The 22,855-nt window shown below is 42.1% G+C and overlaps 1 protein-coding gene across 2 annotated transcripts in view; it reads right to left on the bottom strand.

Annotated features, from left to right (window-relative positions):
* The window catches only part of IKZF3 (IKAROS family zinc finger 3), a 94,494-nt gene that overhangs the window by 49,315 nt on the left and 22,324 nt on the right, over positions 1-22,855 (bottom strand). For both annotated transcript variants that reach the window (XM_058676597.1, XM_004591151.2), the window contains exons 2-3: positions 20,260-20,313; positions 16,777-16,878 (exon numbers count right to left, since the gene is read on the bottom strand). Coding sequence is in view for 1 of the 2 variants with exons in the window: in XM_004591151.2 (XP_004591208.2) it covers positions 16,777-16,878; positions 20,260-20,313 (156 nt within the window). In the remaining variant the exon portion in view is untranslated. The remainder of the gene's footprint in view (positions 1-16,776; positions 16,879-20,259; positions 20,314-22,855) is intronic.

The following is a 22,855-nucleotide window of genomic DNA, read 5'->3' as shown; positions in this document are numbered from 1 at the left end:
CTAAAAAAAGGAATTTGGAGGCTGACCCCTCCCTGGTCAGGCCTTCAAATGTCTCTTCCCCTGCCTCCCCCAGTGCAGGTCAGCAGTACCCTGACAGCAGCCTTGGGAACTATGTGGAAGCAGTGGGCTCCCGCAAGCTGTGTGCGCATTTTATGAGATAGCCAACACATATTTTTCTAAATTAAAATCTGTGGTGATTTATTGCAGAGCAATCGTTACCAAATGTAGGTGATTTCTTATAAAATTAAACATAAATTTACCATACAACCAAGCAATACCAGCTCTAGGTACCCACTCAAGAGAATGAAAACATATCCACATAAAGATTTGTACACAGAAAAGCTCATCGCAGGATTATTCTTAACAGTCAAAACAAGCAAGTAACATGAATGTCCATTAACTTGGGAACTGATAAATGAGGTGCACTATGTTACTACAACAGAACAGAACTAACAAGAAACAAACTGCTAGTAAATGTAATATCATGAACCAAATTCAACACCATGATGCTAAGTGAAAGAAGCCGCAAATCACTGCCTGTTGAATTTGAGATAAGAACGCGGATGGACTGCAAAGAGGCACAAGAGTCTTTTTAAGGTGGTGGACATATTCTGAAACATGATGGATGCTAACTGCACAATTATACACATTTATTTAAAATTGATCAAATTGATTACTTAAAGGTATGTGCAAATTATAACCACACTAAAGCTGTTTTGAAGAGAAACATATTGATAAAACTAACAGTTGTTGCCCTGGCACTGACTCAAAAGGAGAAATTTTGGCTATCCATTCACCAACTACTACTAGAAACATGACAAAAATATTTTTTGACACTTTGTATATATTTATAGTGTAGTTCCTAAACTGTGTCTAATTCCGTAAGACAAATCCTCATAAAACTACATTTTAACTCCTTTTCTTCCTGTACCATGGTTTTAATCACAGTTTCAACAAATAACATGAATAAATGGTTAAAAAAGAAAGTTTGTGAGTTACCTAGCAGTAGAAAAGGAGGTTGTAACAATCAACTGTGAAAAAAAGTTGATCTGACAGAATATCTCTTACTTAGTCATTTTATTACCAAGTTCAGATAAGTGTATACACACTGATTTTTGCTCTTTTAAATTGTGCTAAACTTCACAAAGACTTTCTAATTGTATGACTTCTTTGCTACATATTGTGCTTGTAGGGACTGCATTGTCTATTCTGTTAATAATGTAGGGGCACTAGCAGGCTGCGAATATGAACCAGTCAAGGAGCACTACCTCTGACCCACAGTACAACAGCGCTATAAATGCACACTGAGAAACCCTCAGGGATGTGTGTGCTCAGCTCTCTCGCCAGACAGAAGAAAAGAAGAATTGCACTGTGTTAGAGAACTCGTACAACCTGAAGGGCTAGAACTGGAAAATCAACCCGATGGCGAGTGAGGAACAGGTCATGTAAAAATGACAGAGGGAGTTCTGAGTTTTAAATTACGAAAAGAAGTACTAAAGGACAACTAAGGTGTCTCCAGATTTTGGTGAATGGGAAGCATGGCCATAAGCTTAGACTGACAGAAGTTAATAAAAAGCCTTTCCTGCTTTCTCTGGGGCTGAGATGAACTTCCTGGAGCAGTGACTAAGAATAACAAAGGCATGGCTGGGATTTCTGCTCCTGTAGACGCAGGTGCACAAAAGCCCGGTTCTAACAAATCTTGTCAGTGTCTTTAATGCCACCAGACTGATGAATAGAATGAAATAGCTGCCATGATCCCACTTTCACTTTTTTCAGTTGACATAATTAACAAATCTATTAAGGGTAAGGTCACAAATTATTTTTAATTATTAAACCATGGGTCTCCATATGTTACTGTTTAGACAGCATCACCCACTGCAGAATGTAGTTTTCAAGACTGTCATTCCTGCAACCTCAAATCTAGATCCAACTGCAGACTTCAACCAGGCAACTGAATGAGAAAACATCTGGACCTACCAGTCGTAATGAGAAAGGTCACATGTTAAATCCAGATAATCTTGTTTATTGGTGTTTGAAGGTTATACACCAAGGGCTGGATTACCAGGGTTCTCCTTTAAGCTTGCCTCAGATATCTTCATTTATCTCCTGTGAGTGTGTAACACCTTAAGATATCCAAAGCTGTAAAACTGTGTTGTCAGTTACTTCCAAATGTAATTTTACTAATTCTTTTTGTTGCCGCTGTTTTTATTTATTTGAGAAGCGGAGTGACAGAGAAGAACACAGAGAAAGAGATCTTCATCCACTGGTTCACTCCACAATTGCCTACAACAGCCAGGATTGGGCCAAGCTGAAGTCAAGAGCTCAGAACTATACCAGGGGCTCCCATGTGCATGGCAGGGCCCCAAGAATTGAGCCATCATCTGTTGCTTTCCAGGAGGTATAAGCAGGCAGATGGACTAAAAGCGGAGGTACTGGGACTCAAACTGGTGCTCTGGTGTGGGATAGGTATGTCCCAAGCAGCAGTGTAACTTGCTGTGTCATAATACCAACTCCGTTTTCCTAATTCTAAGCCTGTACACTGTGTCATCCTACTGTTATATGCTGATTAGATGCTGTAAGAAATCACATAGCAGAACTGACAAGGGAAGATAATATTTTTAAATATTATTTTTTAAATTTTGTTTCCCAAATTTCCATTCAGTATATCTATGGATGAAACACCTGTAATCTTCCCCCATCAAATTTAAAAAGAGGCACAAACTTTTGAGTCGGCAAGGAGTAAAAGCCGATTGTTGGGCGTGGGAGTTCAGTTTAGTGTTAAAGCATTAGAGTGTCTTTGTTCAGTCCCCCTCCAGCTTCCTGCCAATGCAGATCTTGGGGGGCAGCAGTGATAGCAGTATCTCCCACCTACCTCCTTTCCTAAATCCTGGCTCTGTCCCTTGCCCAGCCCAAGCTATCGTGGGCACTTGAGGAGTAAAATAGGAGATGGGAATTCTCTTCCTCTCTTTGTGTCTTGTGTCTCTCAAATGTATACATACATGTAAGTTTGTCCTAGAGTTGGTTTCAGGACAGTGCAAAAGAAAGGGAGTTGTGCCCATTTTATAACTTAAGTGTGTATTAGTTTATACACAAACAGAACTGAGTCAAAATTGTTTGCATTGTAAACAATCCCACATATCAATGAGTATACAGGAGACAATATGGAAGCAGCAAAGTCCAGGGCCTTCAGACCTTTTACATTTTGGTGAGATCTGTTTCTTCTTTCCTGGATTTGTGTATCTCTTTGAGGACTGTCTCTCTGCACAGAAAATGCATGTGTGACTATAAACACATTCTCCACACTACTAGGAGGCCTCAGGCTGAGAATCCCTGCCCCAGCCCCTTACTGGCTCAGGCTGAAGCTCAAGTCGCTTCTGTGCTATGGTGGCTACACTTCGCATAAGGGCAACCACCATTCAAACTTTTTCCTCAAGTACTCTTAAAACAATTTTGAGTAATGATGTTTTTCCCTTATCAATAGTAGACACTAGGAGGATATTTACACCTATAATTTTCTCCATGCTTAAATATTTTTAAATAAAAATATCATCTCTAGTTTAAATATTGATGATCTAAGTTATTACTATCCCCTCCCAAATGTGTCTAACAGGATATAAATACTAGTGATATGATTTACTTCATCATAATAATAAAATCATAAACAAGCTTTTAAAACTCACTAAGGACAGCGGGCAGACCCACTTTCCTGTGAGTCATAACAATTCTTCCTCTTTTGCAGATTCCAAATACCTTCCTATATATCCCTTTTAGTTTATTGTGCTACACAATTGGCTAAAAAAACCCCACTCAGAGATGTTTTTCTTAAAGATTCAAGGAGGCATGTCTTGGTTTTATCATCAACAGAATTTACCAGCTTTACAGAGAAACTGTAAAGCGCTGCCCATGGTGATCACTTACAGAAATCCCCTGTGAGTGAACTTCTGCAGCAAAACACTGCTGATTTTGTAAGATAACCCTTGCATCCCATGAGCAACAGGTCTTGATCTGGGCTTGAGAGATGTAATATTTTGATAAAAAACGGCACTTCCTTTTGAAGCATGTACTTGCGTGTGTTGAACAGTACCACTGGAACCTCAGTGAGTGCCGAGGTGAAGCTGATTTGGTCTCTCCCAGCTCACTCCAGCTACCCTCCTTCACACATCTAGATGTAGCAGAATTAGCATCCATGAACCACAAATGTGGCTTGTTTTTTTTCCCCTTTAAGAAGCATCAAAATAGTCTGTACTTCTCACAAACACAAAAAAGTTGTACATCGCAAAAAGGACAGAAGCTAAATATGGAAAACTACTGAATATAGAAGCTGTATCTCCTAAGAAGAGCTTTTTATTCTCAGCAGTTTCTCATTCAAGTTGTTATTGTCTATCAAAGCACCTATATTGCACAAGGTGTCACTCAAAATATCAAATTCTTTTTTTCTTTAAGTCAGGTATAATTCTTATACAATTGAAATAATTAAATACATTGATTAATCATCATTGTATAATATTTTTAAAGTCTTATTTATTGAAAAGGTAGAGTTGCAGAGAGAGAGAAAAATGGAGACACACACACACACATAAAGGGAAAAAGAGAGAAATCTTCTATCCACTGGTTTACTCCCAAATGGTTGCAACAGTCCAAAGCCAGTGTTCAGGAACTTTTGGTCAGTCCAAAGCCAGTGTTCAGGAACTTCCTTTCAGGTCTACCATGTGGGTGCAGGGGCCCAGGCAGTTTGGCCATCCTTCATTGCTTTCCCAGGCCATAAGTAAGGAACTGGATCAGAAGAGGAGCAGCCAGGACTCAAGCAGGCACCCAAGCCACTGTCACAGGCAGTGACTTTATCTGCTACCCACAAAGGCAGTTCCACCACCATATGATCAATTGAAATCCATTTCATAATGTGAGTCAGATGTTTGATATTTGGCTGTCAAGAGTCAGCAGATGAATAGCTTCCCTCCAAAATTCACACCTGCCCGGAACCTCAGAATGTTGACTTTATTTGGAAAAAAATGTTATTCCTTAGGATAAGGTAACATTGGATTACAGTGGGCCCTAAATCTGATACTGAAATCTTTTTAAGATGAAAGGACAAAAAATATATCTATATCTATCTATCTATCTATATATATCTCTCTATGTATATAGAGATATATATATATGTAAAATATGAAAGCACACACACAGATACACACTGGGAAGAAAATCACGTGACCACAGAGACAAACATGTCAATCACACTACCAAAACCCAAGGAACACTGAGGATTGCCAGGAGCCAGCACAAACATTGAAGAGGTGAGGAAGCATTCTCTCCTAGAGCCTTGAAGGGGAGGATGGTCCAGCCAATACTTTCTAATCTCTAGAATGGTGAGAGAAGAAATGTGTTGTGTTGAGCCACTCAGTTTACATGTTACAAAACCCTTGGAAAACCAATACCAACAGTAAAAGTGCAGCATAAGTAGGATAAACAGCTGATGTGATGTGAATTGAGGCACATTGTGTACTTTTTGCCCCTAAAATAATTCTAGAACAAAGGGCTGATGTCAATATAGAGATGGTGGATGACAGAGACTGCTGAAAACTGAGAGCCAGCAAAGCATTAAATGCAAGACGCGGATAGACAAGCTTATATCACTTAATTATTCCAAGGGGATAAAATAATGCTATTGGCAAATTCTTGCAGAATCACAACCTTCTAAAACACCTGCTCATTGAAGAAGCTTTCCTTCCAGTCTCTAAATGGAAATGGTCAAGATAGGTAACTAATATCAGAGAAAGTAAGACTGAAACAGAGCTGTGGGGGTTCTACCTGCCTTATTTCCCCCTTCACTCATGTCTTTCCTATAGGGATATCATGATGACATTCTACAATCTCACGTCTCATTTCTACCTAGTTACATACCAAGGTGCACTAAAGTTAAGCCCATCTTGCCTCTGGCCCTGATATCCACAGCCCTTTATTTTTATTGTATGTCTGCGACAACATGCTAGATATGAACACTAGGGATCTTGTTTCTTAGAAGCTACACGGTTTTAACTTCTGCTTTTGACATCACAGGATCTCGCTGACATTTTAGATCCAAGAAAGTCCCAGTACACTTTATATTCAGTCAAGTGGCTGCAGTACTCCAGCAGTCATTGGATGCCAAACAAACCTAACAGTTCAGCACTCCTAGGTTCTTTCCTGCTGCTCAAGATCTGTGACAAGACAGTTGTAGCTGGTTACTAGGAACAGCAGAAACAAAAATTGTTCATAAAAGTCAGCAGTCAGGCTGGCAAAAGAACTTCAAATCTTTTTATGTCTTACACTTTACTATCCAATAGAATTATATTACTTCACAGGTAAGCATTTTGAGAAAGGTGTACATGTGGGGTATCTGTAATTTTTTTTTCCATTTTACAAAAAGCATATAGTGTAAAAGAGTGAAAACTTGTTATGCAAAAGCAATCTCTAAATACAATATGATTACAAACTCAGCTCTAATATGACAGTTTGGGAGCTGGGATAGTGTAAGAAGGCATCATGATAGAAATAAACTTATGTTCATATAAATATCACCGATGCTTTGGCCTGTTAAGTTTGCGGGAGTAAACCAGTGGATGGGAGATCTGTCTCGTCCTCTTTCTCTGTCATTCAGTCTTTCAAATAAATCAACGCCTCCATTAACTTTACATAGAGGAGCCTGGCACGGTAGCCTCGAGCTAAAGTCCTTGCCTTGAACACATCAGGATCCCATATGGATGCCAGTTCATATCCCAGCAACCCCACTTCCCATCCAGCTCCCTGCTTGTGGCCTGGGAAAGCAGTGGAGGACAGACCAAAGCCTTGGGACCTTGTACCCATGTGGGAGATCCGGTAGAGGCTCTGGGTTCCTGGTTTCGGATTGGCTCAGCTCCGGCCATTGCAGCAGCTTGGGGAGTGAATCATCAGATGGGGGAATCTTCCTGTCTCTCCTCCTCTCTGTATATCTGACTTTTCAATAAAAATGGAAATTAGCTTTTAATTAGCTATTCCATTACAGCTAAATTCCACTAATAACTTTTTAAAATATAATTCTAATTTTAGTCTTAATGTTTCCCTGTGTTACATTTGGCCAAAGTACTTTATTATGCAATAGGATTATCTTCTTTCTTTAAAAAAAAAATTATTTGAAAAGCTGGCACAGTAGCTCGATCAGCTATCCTCCGCCTGCAATCAGCAGCATCCCACATGGGCACCGGTTCATGTCTTAGGTGCTCTGCTTTCTGTTCATCTCCTTACTTGTGGCCTGGGAAGGAAAGCAGCAGAAGACGGCTCAAAGCCTTGGGACCCTGCACCAATGTAGAAAACATGGAAGCAGCTTTTGGATTCCGGCTTTGAATAGATTCAGCTGTGGTCGTTGCAGCCATTTGGGAAGTAAACCCAATGGAAGATCTTTCTGTCTCTCCTCTCTCTCTGTAAAATCTGTCTTTTAAATAAAAATAAGTAAATATTTAAAAATTTTATTTGGAGGAGAATTACACAAATAACGCAAGAGAAAGAGAGAGAGAGAAACAAAGAGAGAGAGAGAGAGCTTCTGTTTCACTCCCCAAATGGCTACAGTGGCTAAGGCTGTGCTAGGCAAAAGCCAGGAATCCAGAGCTTCTCCTGAGTCTTCCACATGTATTTAGGCGCCCAGGCACCTGGGCCATTGTCTGCTGGCACATTAACAGGGAACTGCATCAGAAGTAAAGCAGCTCGGGCCCGGCGGCGTGGGCTAGCGGCAAAAGTCCTCGCCTTGAACGCCCCGGGATCCCATATGGGCGCCGGTTCTAATCCCGGCAGCTCCACTTCCCATCCAGCTCCCTGCTTGTGGCCTGGGAAGGCAGTTGAGGACGGCCCAATGCATTGGGACACTGCACCCGCGTGGGAGACCCGGAGGAGGTTCCGGGTTCCCGGCATCGGATTGGCGCGTACCGGCCCGTTGCGACTCACTTGGGGAGTGAAACATCGGATGGAAGATCTTCCTCTCTGTCTCTCCTCCTCTCTGTATATCTGACTTTCCAATAATAATAATAAAATCTTTAAAAAAAAAAAAGAAGTAAAGCAGCTGGGTCTCGAACCAATGCCTATATGGCATATTATATATTTTTTAAGAACCAGGGTCCTGGTAAGTGCTTTTTCCAAAGATAAATGACCCAGATTAAGTGTTAACATTAATAGTACAATAACCAGTTTTGAGGTTAATCATAAAATAATGAAATAATTTTTCAGCATTAGGTTAGAGACCGCTCATTTCTTTCTACATAATCTTAGAAGAAAGAACTGTTCTTTCCTTTTCCAATTATTAATACCTTCTAGTCTTCATCAGGAACTACATGACATTTCAAGACTACCAGCAATTGGGAAGAACAATGGTCATACACACATGTTCCATTCTGGTATTGCCATGCAGTCGGAGGCAAGGTGGTTGGCATGGCAAATGCAGCTACATTAGTCAAAGAAGACCCAAACTGCATGAACAATCTCCGCCTTTTTTTTTCTCTTGGTAACATATAAACAGGGTCAGTCCTTAAGCCGAGTCAAAATGCACAGAGGTGTAGAGACTTCTGTATGGATTCCCAAGGAAATACTACATCACGTGGGTTTTAACAGTATTTGTTTGAAATGCCTATTGTTAAATAGAAATTACTTTGGTTTCTTGTTTACACTTAGGTATTTAATTTTTCCTTTTTTTCCCCTCAACTATTTGAAAACATAAAACTCATAGCCTACTTTTGAACCCAAAGAAGATTCCAACATAAATTGTAATTACCAAAACAACCGTTGTATAAGGATCACGATTAAGTTTAATACAAACTTAATGGTATGACCTACCACAAGTCAGAGATTCTAACTCAGACAGCTATCATTTGCCCCACTCTGAGCATGACTCCATGGATGTCACTCTCAAGAAGCTGCAGAAGAGAAGACTCGTATACCAAATGTCTTTCCTCAGCACAAATGACCACATCCTGTGCCACATGGCATTTTTCTGTCTCTGTGGTTAAAAACTGGTACAAATTCATGTATAGCTTGGCAGCGTTGGAATGTTAGTTAAAGCTGTGATTTGAATCTCAGAAGTTTTAGGCAAGTAACTCTGTTTTTTGGTCCCTTAAGAAATCTAGAGGTGAAGATGCTGTGGCACAGTGGATAAAGTTACTACTTGCAGTACCAGCATTCCATATGGGCACTGTTTCAGTCCCGGCTTCTCCACTTTTTTTTTTAAAGATTTATTTATTTTTCTTGGTAAGTCATATATAGAGAGGAGGAGAGACAGAGAGGAAGATCTTCTGTCCGCTGGTTCACTCCCCAAGCAGCCGCAATGGCCAGAGCTGTGCCGATCTGAAGCCAGGAACCAGGAGCTTCTTCCAGGTCTCCCACACGGGTGCAAGGTCCCAAGGCTTTGGGCTGTCCTCTACTGCTTTCCCAGGCCACGAGCAGGGAGCTGGATGGGAAGTGGGACTGCCAGGATTTGAACCAGCGCCCCTTTGGGATCCCAGTGTGTTCAAGGCAAGGACTTTAGCTGCTAGTACTGCGTCAGGCCCTGGCTGCTCCACTTCTGATCAAGCTCCTTGCTAATATGCCTGAGAAAGCAGCAGAGGGTGGCTCAAGTCCTTGGGCTCCTGCACTCATGCAGGAGATCCAGAAGTTCCTGACTCATTGCTTTGACCTGGCCCAGCCCTAGCAGTTGTAACCATTTGGAGAGCAAAACAGTGGTATAAGATCTCCCTCTCTCTCTTTCAAATAAAGTGAATAAATCTTAAAATAAAAAAAGAAAGAAAAACACATATAAACATATATAATTAACATATAGTTAACATATAAGCTTTCATATAGTCACTTCCTCAGTAAGTATTTACTGTGTACCTACCATGGGCCAAGTACTGTTCTAGGTGCCATAAATACCTACCAGTGAAAAAGACAGCCCAACATCCTGACTAATGAAGGACAGAAGAGGGATAATAAATAAATAAAACTCCAAAATTATCTGTGATAAGTGTAATATAAATAATTAAAACAGGAAACTGTTAAAATAGTGACTGGGTTGTCAAAGAAACACTCTGCAGAAATGACATTTAAGATACAATCTGGGTGGCAAGATCTCATAAAGCTTATCAACATAAATATTAGCATGAAACGTAACGTTAATAATAAGGAGAGTTTTTAAAATGCACCAAAAAAAGGTCTGGATGTAAGTAGTCCATAAAGTTGATAAAGACTATCTTTGGGTCGTAGGATAAAGGTGGATTTTTCTCATTTCTTACTATGTCAGTGAACTTTCCCAACTGGTCTTTGCTTCTGTTCCCCTTCTGGGCACAAAGCTCCTAAGACCTCCTGGAACTTCTTAAATGCTGGGACATCTTGTATCACTCATAACAAGCTCCCCCGCTTTTAAAGATTCACTTATCTATTTAGAAGGTAGAGCGAGAGAGAGAATCTTTCAGCTTTCAGTTCTGATTCACTCTCTAATTTTTTCAACAGCTTGGGCTAGGCCAAGCCAAACCCAGGAGTTAGGAACTTCATTCAGGTCTCCCCAAAGGCGTGCAAAAACCAAAGCAGAGGCTGGTATCCTGGCACATTGGGTTAAGCTACAACCACCTGCAACACAGCATCCCATATTAGATCACTGGTTTGAATTCTGGCTGCTCCACTTCCAATCTAGCTCCCTGCTCATACACCTAGGAAAGCAACAGAAGATGGCCCAAATGCTTGGACCGCTTCCATTGACATGGGAGCATCAGATAGAATTCCAGACTCCTGGTTTTAGCCTGACCCAGCCCCATCCATTGCGGCCATTTGAGGAGTGAACCACTGGATGAAAGATTTCTCTCTCTCCTTCAGTCTCACTCTTCCTCTCTCTGTATAACTCTTCAACACAAATTAAAAAGCAAATATTTAAAAAGAAATAAAGAGAAAGAACCACAGTCACTGGGTCACCATCATCTGGCTCCCAGGTTCATTAGTAGGAAGTCAGATCAGAAGAGGGGGACTTTAGCGAGCACTTTGACATGGCATATGAGTTTTCCAGGAAGCAGTGCCACAATGCTTGTCCAAGCTCCGGTCAATAGCATCTGAACTTATGCTAATGAGGTGACTTAGCATGGGGCCTCCAGAGAGCCTCAGTATAGGGTAGCTGGTGAACACGTGGGGACGGTGAGGGTGCCTTTCGCAGGGGTAAGCGCTGACCTCCTCTTTGCCGTACCTCACCTTATGCAGCTCTTCCGTTTGGCTGCTCCTGAATTTTATCCCAGATCATAAACCAGTAACGGTAGGTAAAGTAGTGTCCTAAGTTCTGTGAATCATTCTAGCAAATTATCAACCATGAAGAAAGTTGTGAGAACCCCAGATTGACAGGAAAGACAAGTAATCTAGACTTGGTTCTGGTGACTGACATCCAAAGGGCAAACAGTCTTAGGGGGTCTAAGATCTTAACTTGTGAGGTCTGTACTAACTCCAGGAATTGGTCTTAAAATTAAATTGAATTGTTGGACTCCACAGTGATCTGCAGTCTGCAGACACGCTTACTGGTGCTGGACCGCAAACAGGATGAGGCTGCCACACAGCCACACCACTGTCTGAAGAGCTCAGTCATCATCCCATGTGTCTAACAGTGTGCTCTCTAACCTGCACTCTCTATCCTCATGGGTAGTGGGTGCCTCTCAAGTTTGAATAAATATGAACTGGCTGAATGTGTGGTCTCTTTTTTTGTATTGTATCGTCTCATTTCTGTCTTGCTCTTGTACCCTTACAAATTGTGAAAAAAAAAATTCAAAAAACCTGGAATTAATGTCAAAAGTGGGATTTGCTATACCATCTCTGACTTACAGAAACATGATTTTGTCAGAAAAAAGTTCAAAGGTAGGGAATGAGGAAACTCTGACTCCTAAGTGGCAATATGAGCCCCCATGACAAAGAGTAGCAGCTGTACTGCCGCAAATTACTAGAAGAAAATTTAGGGGCCAAAGCAATAGTTCAACAGGTTAATCCTTCACCTGTAAGTGCCAGCAACTCATATAGGCACTGGTTGCAGCTGCGTGGGAGACCCAGAGGAAGCTCCTGATTCAGCCTCGTTCTGGCCATTCAGGCCACCGGTGGAGTGAATCAGCAGATGCAAGATCTTTCTCTCTCTCTCTCCTTTTTTCTGTAAATCTGCCTTTACAATCAAAACAAATAACTCTTTAAAAAGTGATGATAACTTCTGGTATTATAGCCTAATTTTTCTTAAGATTTATTTATTTTTAGTGGAAAGGCAGATTTACAGAGAGAAGGAAAGACAGACAGAAAGAACTTCTGTCCACTGGTTTATTCCCCAAGTGGCTGCAATGACCGGAGCTGGGCCAATCCAAAGCCAGGAGCCAGGAGCTTCTTCTGGGTCTCCCACGTGGGTGCAGGGTTCCAAGGCTTTGGGCCATCCTTTACTGCTTTCCCAGGCCACAAGCAGCGAGTAGGATGGGAAGTGGAGCAGCTGGGACACAAACCGGCACCCATATGGGATCCTGGCACATGCAAGGCGAGGACTCTAGCCAACAGACTACCACACTGGACGCTATAGCTTCATTTTTATATATACATAAAAAGAGAGAGTTCATCAGTCAAATTTGGAGACAGACAACTCCCAGATATATGGTTTGTTGTACATACAAGGAAACAAAAACTAATAAGAAAATAGTGAAATATCCAATCTCTTGGTTACTCTTAACAGTAATAGTTAAAATGAAGGGCCCGGCGCCGTGGCCTAGCGGCTGAAGTCCTCACCTTGAATGTGCCAGGATCCCCTATGGGCGCCGGTTCTAATCCCGGCAGCTCCACTTCCCATCCAAGTCCCTGCTTGTGGCCTGGGAAAGCAGTAGAGGATGGCCCAAAGCCTTGGGACCCTGCACCCGTGTGGGAGACCTGGAAGAGGTTCCTGGCTCCTGGCTTTGGATCGGTACAGCATCGGCCATTGCAGCCACTTGAGGAGTGAATCATTGGACAGAAGATCTTCCTCTCTGTCTCTCCTCCTCTCTATATATCTGACTTTGTAATGAAAATAAAACAAATCTTTTAAAAAAGTAGTTAAAATGAAATTAGAAGAGTGTTTTACTGGATCTTGATGCTGGACCAAGTTCAGATCCCAGCTGGACTGAACTTTGTATACTAGACTCAAAGCAAAGCATTGTGTGGGAACAACAACGAATAACTACGAGATCTCCGGTCACCAAAAAGGTGGTCCAATTTGAGAGGAGAAAACCAAGAAACAACTGAAACCAGAGATTACAGTGTAAATGATTTACTGTCTGTTATAGAACTGTATAATCAGCTTTCTTTTAAAAAAAGATGTATTTTATTTTTTATTAGGAAGGTAGATTTACAGAGAAAAGGAGAGACAAAGATCTTCTGTCCACTGGTTTACTTTCCAAGTGGCCGCAATAGCTGGAGCTGAGCTGATCCAAAGCCAGGAGCCAGGAGCTTCTTCCGGGTCTCCCACATGAGTGAAGGATCCCAAAATCCTGGGTCATCCTTGACTGCTTTCCCAGGCCACAAGCAGGGAGCTAGGTGGGAAGTGGAGCAGCCAGGACACTAACTGGTGCCCATATGGGATTCCAGCAGATGAAAGACAAGGACTTTAGCCACTAGGCTACAGCACCGGGCCCTATAATCAGCTTTCTTAAAAATTTTGACTAAAATGGATTTTGAGAATTTAGGAGTGGCATTTAAGTTTTCAAATGCTGAGGAGTGTGACAACATGTTTAGGTTGATCTACAGCTCACGGTGGAACAATACAGATGGCTATACAGCAGGAGTGGGGAACTTTTTTTTTGTGAGGAGTCATTTGGATACTTACAACATCATTTGCAGGCCATGCAAAATTATCTACTTAAAAATTAGCCTGCTAAGGACCTGGCACAATAACCCAGTGGCTAAATCCTCACCTTACAAGTGACAGGATCCCATATGGGCACCAGTTTGTGCTCCTGGCTGCCCCGCTTCCCATCCAGCTTTCTGTTTGTGGCCTGGGAGGGTTATAGAAGATAGCCAAAAGCCTTGGGACCATGCACCCGCATGGGAAACCCGGAAGAAGTTCCTGGCTCCCAGCTTTAGATTACCTCAGTTCTGGCCATTGTGGTCACTTGGGGAGGGAACCAGCAGATAGAAGATTTTTCTGTCTGTATATTGCCTTTCCAATTATATATATATATAAATATATAAAGCATATATATATATATTTAACAATTTACATGTTGGGGGTGTGGAATGGTGGTGTAGCATACTAATCCTCTACCTGCATGCCAACAGCCTGTATGGGCCCCACTTTGTCCCACCTGCTCCACATCTGACCCAACTCCCTGCTTGCATGGAGGATGGCTCAAGTCCTTGGGGCCCATGCACCTACACGGTAGACCCAAAAAGAAGTTCCTGTTTCCTGGCTCCTGCCTCCTGGCTCTAGAGTAGGTCTGCTCTGGCCACTGTGGCCATTTGAAAATGAATCATCCCGGCTATAAGCAACTGCCTAGGCTGCCTTGTGCCTAGGCAAGTGCTGCACTACTAGGAAAAAAACAGCCATTAGCTTGCAGGTATTCTGAACCTGGTTACTGCCAAATTTGTGTTTATTATACCAGTATGCCAATGGAGTTGCTTCCTCTTTTTTTTTTTTTTTTAAAGATTTATTATTATTGGAAAGCCAGATATACAGAGAGGAGGAGAGACAGAGAGGAAGATCTTCCATCTGATGATTCACTCCCCAAGTGAGCCGCAACAGGCCGGTGCGCGCCGGTCCGATGCCGGGAACCAGGAACCTCTTCCAGGTCTCCCACGCGGGTGCAGGGTCCCAAAGCTTTGGGCCGTCCTCAACTGCTTTCCCAGGCCACAAGCAGGGAGCTGGATGGGAAGTGGAGCTGCTGGGATTAGAACTGGCGCCCATATGGGATCCCAGGGCTTTCAAGGCGAGGACTTTTGCCGCTAGGCCACGCCACCAGGCCCTGTTTTTTTTTTTTTTTTTAATTCATTTATTTTTATTGGAAAGGCAGATTTACAGAGAGAAGGAGATATGAAAGAAAGATATTCTGTCTGGTTAATCATTCCCTAAGTGCCCGCAACGGCCAGAGCTGAGCCAATTTGAGACCAGAAGCCAGGAGATTCTTCTGGGTCCCCCACGAAGGAGCAGAGTCCCAAGGCTTTGGGCCATCCACCACTGTTTTCCCAGGCCACAAGCAGGCAGCTAGATGGGAAGTGGAGCTGCCAGGGCACGAACCAGTACCCATACGGGAACATGTGTAAGGCATGTGCAAGGCAAATCCCAGCATGTGCAAGGCAAGGATTTAGCCACTGAGCCATCACACTACCCACCCACCCCACCCCACCCCCACTTTTTTTTTTTCAAGATAAAAAGGAAAGGCAGGGAACTCCAGGCACCTCAGGACATGCCACTCTGGCCTCCAGGTTAGGGGGTTGCACATTGCCCAGGAAAGAGTTCTGGGGGCACGATGGGGTAGATCAGCCTACATGGCTGAGGGCATGTTTAACAAGGAAGGAATGATTTCTTAGGTCTTCCATGGATCAGGTTTCTGCACTTACAGGTAAGCAAGGAAGCTTAGATTCAGCAGTTTAGAGGAGGAAACCAGACGGCATGTCTAGGTCGGCCAAGGCATCACCCACGTGGGAAACCTGGGCTGGTCTAAATAGCATCACCTGCCGCTCACTGGCATTCAGCAAAGCTGAGGCTAGGTGCATGCCTGGCTAGGCCAGGCTGCAGTACCTGCCCGTGAGTGTCAGAGCAGGGGGTAGACCATGTCAGATTGAGCCACAGCATCCACAAGATCACGAAACAGCAGGATCTAGTAACAGATTCTGTGAGATAACTGCAGGTTCACTTCTGTGGAACTGTAGAATCTGCCAGTTTATGTGGAGCGTTGGGGAGCAGTGGTGGGTCGGGCCAGGCTGGACCATGGAACTCACCTGACAGGAAACTACCCGACATTCACAGGAGCTGGGGCTGAGAGAAGGCTGGGTGGGACCAGGCTGCAGCACCTAATGGCGCATGCAAGGGCTAGGACTGAGGACAGACCATGCCAAGCAGAACTGTTACTCCCACTGGCACATGTGAGATCTGGAGCTGGGAGCAGGTCTGGTATAAGAACTTGGGGAACTCCCCAACTAGTCTGCAGCTCCCTCTGGGGAGCATGGGAGTCAGGGTTGGCAGGCAGACAGGCCAGGCCAGGCCAGGCAAGACAGCCTGGCCTGAGCCAAACTGGGCTAAGTTCCAGCACCTGCTGATGCTTGTGAGAGTCAGAATGAGTGTGGGACAGGCCAGGCTAGGCTGTGGTACCTGCTGTGTCACATGAGAGCTAGGTCTTGGAGTAGACCAGGCTGGGCTAGGCTGTAGCATCCATTGGTGAGTATCAATACTGGGGCCCAGCCATATCAATTCGGGCAGCAGCACCCAATGGCATATGTGGGATCCAGGGCTGGGAATGGGTCTTATAGGGGAACTTAGGGTTTCTCAAAGGACTCACAAATTGGACTGCTGGACTGAGATCTTGGCCAAGAGAAAATACAAATAAATAAATATTTGAAAAAAAGAAATATAATTTGAACATAATATAAGCATCTTAAATTCTCAATATTTGTTAATATTCTATAACAAGCTGCTAAATTCAAATATTCACGAAATAATAAAACCTATCAGTTCTAAGAAGTCCATAAAAGCAAGTTTTCCTTAAAGAACTAATTTCTTCTTCACACCAAAACTTACCACACCTACAACCATTAGGTTTTAGTTTATCCACCACAGCTCACCTCCTGTATCTTCATCTTCATTGGCTGGGCCTTCTGCACTGTCCACATTTTCTATTTCATGACATTTGGTTAAGTTATAGTCATTCAAAGCTGCTGGACTTTCTAAAAGACAAAAAGTTTTACATATGCAGTCAACTTTAAGAAATATTTAGAAGTATGTATAAGTATTAAGTAGACTTCCATTTAATGTTAAATTCTATATAATCCCCTAGTGGTTAAAAGCAGCCCCTTCACACCCAAGAGGGACATACAAAAACTTGTTAAGATTTGCAACTGTGCTCAGGGTTCATGTGTCTTTTCATTACACACAAGTTGTGTATTTCTTTCACTCAAGTAAAAAATGCACTTATGGGCACGAGAACTGTGGCACAATGGCTAAGATGCCTCTCTGGATACTCACATCCAATACACGAGTGTCAGTTCAAGCCCTAGCTGCTCCACTTCTGATGCAGCTTACTCCTGTGAGTCCCTGGAGGCAATGGTCATGGTTTACATGCTTAGATCCCTGCTACTCACTTGTGGAGAGCCAGAGTTTCTAACTCTTGATTCTGGTCTGGCCCAGTCTTGCCGTGGGTACTGTGGGCTTTTGGGGAATGAACCAACAAATGGAAGAGCTCTCTCTTTTTGCTCACTCTCATTGTTACTCTCACTCTGCCCTTTTTTTTTTAAAAATATTTATTTATTTTATTACAAAGTCAGACATACAGAGAGGAGGAGAGACAGAGAGGAAGATCTTCCGTCCACTGATTCATTCCCCAAGTGAGCGCAACGGCCAGTGCGCGCTGATCCGAAGCTGGGAACCAGGAACCTCTTCCAGGTGTCCCACGTGGGTGCAGGGTCCCAAGGCCCTGGGCAGTCCTCGACTGCTTTCCCAGGCCACAAGCAGGGAGCTGGATGGGAAGTGGAGCTGCCGGGATTAGAACCGGCGCCCATATGGAGCTCAAGGCGAGGACTTTAGCCGCTAGGCCACGCTGCCGGGCCCTACTCTGCCTTTTAAGTAGGTGAAAATAAACATTTTTTTAAACACACTATATTCTTTCTGGAGAGAAATTCTGTCTCTGTTGAGATATATCAAGATATTTAGCGTCACCATTATTTATGCCTAAGATGTATTATTAATTTTAGCTTGAGAAATATTATGTCTGAAAACAATGGCATAATTAGATTTGGGAAGACTGCTTTCCTAAGTGAAAGCCAGTAAGCTTCTGTATTCAAAATTCTATCTCTTCCCTCTTGTTCACATCAGAAATGTGATTCTGTGGAAAACACATTAGGAGCCAAATTAAAGTTCCTTTATTTCTTTGAACATTTACTACATGCTAACAAGGATATATAACTATATAATGTCTGTTCACATTGAGCTTATATTTAGCAAATATGGACAAAAGACCTCAATTATAATGCAGAGACAGAGAAGGGATTAAAAGAAATACACAGTATTTTGCAGCTAATTAAGTAAAAGAAAATAGATATAAGAGAAGCATGTTTAAACAAGCAGCAAATTTGCCTAAAAAAATCAGGCTTAAGGAAAATACAGCTTTGTACAATAAATATTGATAATACCAAAAGTAAGAAAAAGGAACAATGCAATTATTTTGTGCTGCCAAAGCGAGCACTACATAAAAAGGATAGTAACCTAATAAAAAGATAACAGCAGAACAATGAACTGAAAATTCACTGTTTCCTACCAAGCTCCTTTGCAGTGCTCAATAAAATATGAACCAGTCTAATTAACTCCTCTAGCATTTAGACTGATCTAAAGTAGGAGAGGTAACCAGAAACTCTACAGCAACATTTATTCCATGACCAAACACATGGAGCAGGGCATTTACTGGAATGTGGAACTAAAATGGAAACCTATTTTATAACATCTATGACTAAGAACACTGCAAATGTGATGACTGTGGAGTTACTTTCTGGTTTATAAATGCCTAAGGTTTCTAATTTCTGCACAATACAAAATCTTCTGTGATACTGTTCTAAAAAATGGTCCACTTTTCTCAAGCCAAAATGACTAAATATAACGTATACCTAAATAATCATTATGAGCTTCAGGGTCAATGAAATATGACATTACAACTCACAGTAACACAGAAAGGCACTTAAGTAATAAATTTTGTAACAACATAAGCTTTGACTCAAACAAAACAAGTGAACCAATGGAGAAAGCATTGGTTTATTTTAATGTTTTATTTTAAATGTTTATAACTCATCCTAGAACAGAGACCAGCCAATGACAGCCCAAGAGTTAAGTCTGATCATGGCCTGTTTCTGTAATAGGCCTAGGAGGGAGATGTTATTGCATTCTAATAGCTTGTATAGAAATACAAAGAGGAATATGTGATAGAGACTACATATGACCTGCAAAATCTAAAACGTCTCTGTTTTGGTCCTTAGCAAAGAAATTTACTAATCAGTATTCTAGTGTGAAACACACAAATCATATAAACACAGGCCCCTATATTATTCAACAAAAAATGTCTACATCCGAGCCAATCAGTTGAAATTTTTTAAAAAGAATTTTAAAAATATTGATCGGGCCCGGCGGCGTGGCCTAGTGGCTAAAGTCCTCGCCTTGAAAGCCCCGGGATCCCATATGGGTGCTGGTTCTAATCCCGGCAGCTCCACTTCCCATCCAGCTCCCTGCCTGTGGCCTGGGAAGGCAGTTGAGGACGGCCCAAAGCTTTGGGACCCTGCACCCATGTGGAAGACCTGGAAGAGGTTCCAGGTTCCCGGCTTCGGATCGGGGCGCACTGGCCTGTTGCGGCTCACTTGGGGAATGAATCATCGGATGGAAGATCTTCCTCTCTGTCTCTCCTCCTCTGTGTATATCTGGCTGTAATAAAATGAATAAATCTTTAAAAAAAAAATTGATCAACATTACATAGGGTATGATTTGATCCTATAATCCTAAAAACTTGTATAATCTAAGATGGACAATTTTTTTAACAGCAGGAGAAAACAGTATTTTTTTAAAAACTACATTTCTAAGACTGGTATGGCACATCAGATTAAGTCACCACTTGCAATTCCTGAATCCCATATCAGATCGCTGGTTAGAATTCTGGCTATTCCGCTTTGGATGCAGCATCTTGCTGATGCACCTGGGAAGGCAATGAAAGGTGATCCCAGTACCTGGAGCCCTGCAGGCACGCAGGGAGACCAGCATGGACTTCCTGGCTCCTGGGTTTGGTCTGCTCCTACCCTGATTGTTGCATATATTTCAGAGAATCAGAGGATATAAGACATCTCTCTCTCTCACACTCTCTCTCTCTCTCCATTGTCACTTCCTCTTTCTGTCTCTCCTTGTGGCTTCTGGTTTTAAAATAAACAAACAAACAAACAAACAAACCTTAAAAAAAAAAACCTATATGCACACACACATACACAGTTCCATAAGTATTTTTATTGCAGCCAGAACAAGAACATTTCTCTTTTTGGGGTCTTTTCAGTAAAGGTGCACATCTACAAATGTGATGTTACCTGCAGGCACAGACTGCTCCTGAGTGCTTTTCAGGTCTGCATTTGCTTGTATATCTGAAAAAAATGAGTTATAAAAAATATTAACTCTTAGGATATATCTCTTAGACTTGTTTAAAAAAGCTATCCCTTTGGAAACCTGAGCAGCAGAATCCCTCTTTCAAAGCAGGACTATTCCCTTATGACATCCCTAAAAGAGTTTCAAAGAGAATGAAAATGAGGCACTGTCACAGCAAAATGTCACACTGAGAACTTTGTGTCAACTTATACCAACAACAATGAACAAAACAGTAGATCCCAACAGACAGAATCTGATAATCTTTATTTTTTCCCTCCATTCTATAACAAACATTTTCAAGCACATGGAAATAAAAGTTAAGGTCTGCAGTGATGGGGCCGGCACTGGGGCTCAACAGCTGAATCCTCCACTTCCAAGTACTAGCATTCCATATGGGTGCTGGTTCATGTCCCAATTGCTCTGCTTCCCTGATTGTGGTTTGGGAAAGCAGTAAAGAAAGGCCTAAGTCCTTGGACTCCTGCACCCACCTGGGAGACCCAAAAGAATCCTGGCTCCTGGCTCCAGGTTCTGGACCAGCTCAGCTGTAGCTATTACAGCCATTTGGGGGATGAATCAACAGATGGAAGACCTTTCTCTCCTGTCTTTCCCTCTCCCTGTCTCTAGTTCTCTCTGTTAATCTGCTTTTCAAGTAAAAATAAATACATCTTTCTTTAAAAAGAGGGTTTGTACAGTGAACAACAACTTCATAGCAACTAGATTCTATGGTTAACATTTTGATTTTGCTTTGATATGTATCTTTTCTCCTATTCCTCATTCAATTTATCTACCCACTGACTTTTAAATATATTTCAAAATAAGTTGCATATATAAATATACATCATTCTTACCACTTCAGCATGCATATTAATTTTTAAGATTATTTTTATTGGAAAGTCAGATGTACAGAGAGGAGATACATCTTCTATCTGCTGGTTCACTCCCCAAGTGGCCTCAACAGTCAGAGCTGAGCCAATCTGAAGCCTGGAGCCAGGAGCTTCTTCCAGGTCTCCTACGTGGGTGCAAGGTCCCAAGGCTTTGGGCTGTCCTCAGCTTCTTTCCCAGGCCACAAGTAGGGAGCTGGATGGCAAGTGGAGCAGTCAGGATTAGAATCAGCACCTTTATGGGATCCTGGAGCATTCAAAGCGGGGATTTTAGCCACTAAGGCTATCATGCCAGGCCTACAGCATGTATATTATTAACTAGAATCAAACACTCATGTACAAGATTTTAGAGATCATAAGTGCAGCATTCAATTGATTTTCAAAATTGTATATCCTCATGTAATGAAATTCCCTCTTAAGACAGAACATTACAATTAGCCAGAAAAGTTCCCTCCAGTCCCTTCCTAGTCAAGATATTCCAGGGATATAGTGTCCCACATGCTTCAAAGACAACCACTCTGGGTTTCTGTTTGTTTCCAATAAATTAGTCTATTATAGAAACTCAGTGAAATGGGAAGACACATGGTATAAGCTCTTTTGTCTGAGGCTTCTTTCACTGTTTCTCAGATACATCTGTTTTGTGTCATTTTCAACCAGTAGTTAATTATTTTTTTACTGCTAACTAGTACTTCAGGGTATAACTATCCAAGTTTGCTTAACCATTTTCCTTTTGATGGACATCTAGACTGTTTCTAGTTTTTGCTGTTATGAATATCACTACTACTACGACTCTCTAAAAATAAATTTTTAAACTGTAGAGTAGTTTTGTTTCTTTTAGAGATTTAATTATTTTTATTGGAAAGGCAGATTTACAGAGAGAAGGAGAGATAGAAAGATCTTCCATCTGCTGCTCCTCAAGAAGCCGCAACAGCTGGAGTTGAGTCAATCTGAGGCCAGGAGCTTCTTCTGGGTCTCCCACATGGTCCCAAGGCTTCAGGCTGTCTTTCACAGGCAGGGAGCTGGACGGGAAGTGGAATAGCCAGACACAATCCAGAACCCATGTGGGATCCTGACGCTTGCAAGGCAGAGAGCTAGCCAATCGAGCTACTGGGCACTAGAATAGTTTTAAATTATAGAGAAACTACAAAATACTACAGAGTTCCATACACCTCATATCAGTTTCCTCTACTGATACATTAGTATGCCACTTTGATGACAATTAGCTAACAAATATTGATATTGTTACTATTTAAGTATTCAGGTCTCCTTTTAATTCCATCTTCCTTAAAGTTCTACTAATTGAGAGAATATACATGTGTCTGCGTTACTGTCTAAATACTCACAATGGTCAGGATTGCACTGGGCTGAAGATAACACTCCAGACCCAATCCATGCCTCCCTTGTAGACACCAGGAAGTCAGTTATTTGAGCCATCACTGCTCCCTCCCTGGGTCTGTACTAGGAAACTAGACTGTTGAGGACAGGGGCTGAGAAGCAAACCCAGATACTCAGGTGTAAGGGTGTAAGGATCTTAACCTTAGGCTAAACAACTACTCTTTCAGATTTCCTTAGTTTTACCTAATGCTCTTTTTGTGTTTCACATTATATTCAGACATAAAGCTTCCTTGAGCTCCTAGTTGTGACAGTTTCCTTAGACATT

Source organism: Ochotona princeps, chromosome 17, assembly GCF_030435755.1.
Source record: "Ochotona princeps isolate mOchPri1 chromosome 17, mOchPri1.hap1, whole genome shotgun sequence".
Classification (NCBI taxonomy): Eukaryota; Metazoa; Chordata; class Mammalia; order Lagomorpha; family Ochotonidae; genus Ochotona; species Ochotona princeps.
The sequence above is the reverse complement of the archived record's forward strand: the minus strand, read 5'-3'. Positions and strand labels throughout refer to the sequence as shown.